Source organism: Trichinella spiralis, assembly GCF_000181795.1.
Source record: "Trichinella spiralis strain ISS 195 chromosome Unknown Scfld878, whole genome shotgun sequence".
NCBI classification, from domain to species: domain Eukaryota; kingdom Metazoa; phylum Nematoda; class Enoplea; order Trichinellida; family Trichinellidae; genus Trichinella; species Trichinella spiralis.
The window spans coordinates 1-4,852 of NW_003527817.1; the positions used below are offsets into that span (position 1 = coordinate 1).

General features: G+C 32.8%; 1 protein-coding gene across 1 annotated transcript; it reads right to left on the reverse strand.

Annotated features, from left to right (window-relative positions):
- Positions 1 to 1,575: 1,575 nt before the first annotated feature.
- On the reverse strand, positions 1,576 to 2,749 carry Tsp_12772 (hypothetical protein). Its single transcript, XM_003370355.1, has 3 exons — positions 2,720 to 2,749; positions 1,985 to 2,082; positions 1,576 to 1,732 (listed from the first exon to the last, which is right to left on the reverse strand). Exons 1-3 carry the CDS (start codon positions 2,747 to 2,749, stop codon positions 1,576 to 1,578), a joined length of 285 nt encoding a protein of 94 aa, XP_003370403.1.
- Between the last annotated feature and the right edge of the window lie 2,103 nt (positions 2,750 to 4,852).

Here is a 4,852-nt window from a genome sequence, read left to right on the forward strand (position 1 = left end):
TTACCCTCCAGGCTATGCTCCGGGGGTACGCCTCCGGCAAATTTTCGTAATCGCAAAAGTATTCAAGATTTTCAAAAAATAGCCAAGGCTACGCCTTAGGCTACGCTTCAGGCAATTTAAAAAAAATTTTACCCCTCAGGCTATGCCTCAGGATATTTCTAAAAAAACATGTGCCTTCAGGCTATGCTTCAAGCAAATTTAAAAAAAATATTTACCCTCAGGCTACGCTTGGGGCTACGCCTCCGGCAAAATTTCTAAAAGTTTTCAAGATTTTCAAAAATTAAGCCCCAGGCAACGCCTGAAGGTTGACCCTAGGCAACGCCGTAAGTTAAGCCTGAGGCTGCCTAGCAATTTTAAAAATTACAGTTTGCAACTTCCCACCAACTCATCTCCCCTCTCCTACATCTCCCCTCTCCTACATCTCCCCTCTCCTACATCTCCCCTCTCCTACATCTCCCCTCTCCTACATCTCCCCTCTCCTACATCTCCCCTCTCCTACATCTCCCCTCTCCTACATCTCCCCCTCCAACACCTCCCCCTCCAACATCTCCCTCTCCAACATCTCCCTCTCCAACATCTCCCTCTCCAACATCTCCCTCTCCAACATCTCCCTCTCCAACATCTCCCCCTCCAACATCTCCCTCTCCAACATCTCCCTCTCCAACATCTCCCTCTCCAACATCTCCCTCTCCAACATCTCCCTCTCCAACTCATCTCCCTCTCCAACTCATCTCCCTCTCCAACTCATCTCCTCCCTTTATACCAGTGCACTCTCTTCTCTTCCCTCGACTTAAAATTACCTACCTGAATTTCAATACTTACTGAAATACTTTTCAAATCTTTTCAATCAAGAATCGATGGAACTAGAATATTAACTGCAAAAAATACTTACCCAGACTTACCAACTAAAATCTTCACTGTAAAAAATACCTGTAAATTACCCGAAGTTAACCACGACAAGTTTTCAAACAAAGCAACGCGTTCCAAACAACTTGTTCATTCAGTCCCAAACTGTTTCGATTACTTTTCACCCATTGCAAAACAATTCACCTAAAATGTGTATAATTCAGAATACAAAAAGAAAACATAAATCGAATAGTAAAACAGCTTACAGGATTTTTGACATTTGACGAATAACGAGTAAACTGAAAGCTTCTCAATACATTATCTAAAACAGCCATATAAAACGTAATCCATACAAATAAGAGTGCATTTAATTAGAATTTTACTATTATACTTACCCGTGGTGATGCTAATTTCTCTAGAATCTTAAAATTTACGTATTAAATAAATCAAAGAAAGATAAAAAAAATAATTGTTTTATAATTATATATTGTCTTTGCTCCACCGTTAAAAGCTTGCAAGCATTTCCATCACCAAAATAGTTATTAATGATTAGTTATGAAAAAGCAATGACATGGCAAACAAACATTTTCGGAACAAAACATAATCATCATGCAGTTCTATCGGTTATAAATTATTTGTTATGTAACCATTTTATATTGGTTTATGTAATCATACATATTCATACAAGTGATACATGAAATGCTAAATATAATAACAATATAGTATTGTTTACATATTTTCATCAGCAAATACGGATACGTACGTAGGGAATGATAACTGCCCGCTGCGTTTTGAAACATTCAAAGAACGTTTCTCGTAGACTATTTGAATATAACAAATGACCTTTTTTGAAACTGCAGTAGATGCACTTTTGCATATCTGACATCTGAAAAAATAAAAAAATACCTTTAATATGCTATCTTAAATTCATTGCGTTTTCTACTTAATTTCCATAAGACGTATTATTAGTAGCATTCATTTTTAACTGACATGAATAGTGAAGTTCTAGTCATCTCAAAATAATAAAACACCTATTCATCATCTAAGAACAGATACCAATTAGTTCCCATTCACCATATTTGTGAGGTCATGCAAATGGCAAGCATATATGCGCATCACATTATCAAATTTGCCTTACCTTTTAATCACTGATGATATTGGAGAGGGGAATTCCAGTTCAGCACATGTGTTACCATGTCGAATATCCAAATGACTGATGATGATGGAAGAATTGTTCTGAAAAGTAATACAATGTTAAGGAAATTATGCAAATAGATAACTACTTTGCCTCTAGTAGAACAACATAACTTCCCGTCAGTAATACAATAATAACACAGAGTGAATAACTTTATTTAATAATGAAACTTATTAGCACAATCTATATCAACGTTGATAGACAAGTGCCTTGTTACTACTGATAAGACGAGTTTTAAAGAAAAGTTACTCTCCTATGCTAGAGAAACAACGTTTATGTAGCTATTCGACCAAAACAATCTGCACTGAAACTAAAAAATATTGTAAATAATAATTTTCCATCTCATGTCGTCTTAGTAGGAAAAAAATTTCAATTTGAAATAGGCAGCAATCCCAACCTATTAAAACAACTTGTTACCTTAGATGTGAAATTTCAAAAAATTCTATACACTGAATCCATTTTCAACAGTTTTATAGTTAATCAAAAATATCATATTAGTAAAATAATTGCCTTTTGAACGCTGATATCAATCTTATTCTTGGGTTGTTTCAAAGTGTGATGAAACATTCTGAAGAAATAATAATGAAGTAGACTGAAAAAATATATCTGGTTTATGGATGCCAGTCCGGTGTTCCAGTGGAAAAACAAATCCTCAGCCAGTGCATACCACTAACTTACAGCTGCATAAACTGAAGCATCTACACACATATGATAAAAAGAGAGCAGTCAGGAGATTCATGCAAATAGAAAGCACAGAATGTCTTTCTCACTTATGAAAGCATAAATATTAACTGTAGGAGAGAACTGCAGTTCAGAGCGTACCATCATGACCATACGCTCAATAACTGACTATGAAACTGAAAATTAGTAAAGCAGCAGTAAGGAAATTATGCCAAAAGCAAAATAGACTACCTTAAGTCAAATAACCTAATTTTGAATTTGTAATAGCGTACAAATTTCATCAATTCATTATTTCAATGAACACTTCATAATTACATTTCGTATAGGATTATGAAAATTATTATTAACGTGCAAATTTATTTATTTGACATCATCAATATAAAACATCCTTGTGCTCGTTTCAATGGATATACATCAATTTATATAATTACCAATGAAGATTAGCAACTAGTGTTAACTACATTTGTTTATTATTTTCCACTACATTTATATCATATATTTATTTAAACCATGCAGAATATCAGCTATTTCGCTTATAACAATAATTTCATCCTAACTAAACACAATTTACTTTTTATCTAATAAACCGTCGTTAAAACATTGCAATACTGACATGTTGCAAAATATAAAAGATATGACAGTACACCCAACTGAATCCTCTTGGTCTTCATATTCGCAAAAACTGAAGAAAATTTCTTACACATCTATATTCCACTGCCAATACATCAAGTAGAAAGAACAACTACCCTAATATACTTCTTACAGACAATTCGAATTTATTTATTTCACGAGTACAATTATATCTTACATGAATTATTGACATTTATTTATGCAGACTATTCATCCATATGATATAAATATTTTTTCAATTATTATTTTCACTTTCAGCAATGTACAATGTGAATAATGGGCAAAGTTCAAAAATGGGCCTTGCAAATCATTAAATTTCACATCTTTAATGAACAATTCTGAATATGCAAAAGAAAATAAATTTAAATATAAAGTCGCTAAATTAAATATACGATATTAATGTGTGATTTTAATATTTGAATGAACTGTAAACATCATAAATTATGCAGATCATCTTGTATTTGTAAAAATTGAGAAATTGTGCTGCTCTAGAAAACTTTAGATGTAACGATAAATTCAATTGCTTGCAAAAGAAGACAAAATGCAAAAACATTCCCCCAGTATGTTGAGCAGACAAAACGCAACAACACCCGTAATTAGAATTTAAGAAATCTAATTCAAAAAACACACATGAATTTACACAAATCTCATAAATAAACAACAGCCATAAAATTGAACGGCAGAAAACAAAGCTGGACTAAGAAATAAAAGAAAAACAGTAAAAAACAAAATTGAAAATAAAACAAGCTTACCACTTCAGCCACAGACGACCGGCGATGACATGAGTGCTGTTGGTAAACATCACTAACATCATCATCATATTCTTTCTTCACTGATTGTTACATTATACCAATAAAGCGTTTATTTCTCTAATTTCAACCGACAACGTCGACTATATTTACCTAAAATTAATTCCCGTCACCAACAAATAATAAAACAAATATTAGTTCTTTGTCTGTTTCATTTTCAAAATGTTTATTTTGCTTACTATTACACTGTCTAGAAGAATATTATGCAAATTAAAAGAGAAATACCATCATTAATTCACTTGCTCCAGTATAAGAATCGCGATAAACATCTGAAAGACAGCATTCTCTCAATGGATAATAAATCACTCGTAATTGTAGCGAATATTTTTCATATGCCACTAGCTATTCAGGTTACCACGGTTTTCCCGTTTCAAAATATTTTTGAAGAAAATTGCTTTACAGTAAAAGAAAATCAAGTATTATTTTACTGTAATGAGTAGCTCATTCTGAAAATTCTGTACAAAGATGCCAGTCATGCTATCTGTTGTTGTTGTTGTTGTTCGTTAATTTGAAGACGTAAATCAGAAATAAAATCTTCATTTCTTTGAAAATTAATAAAATTTCCAGGATATGGAATTGGATTGCAGTTTAAGCAGTGCTTTTCAGTTTGCTGTGAAATGAATGTCCACGGCAACAGAAAATGACTAAAATTGACTTACAAATAACCATGGTAGTTTATTTTTTTAATGAA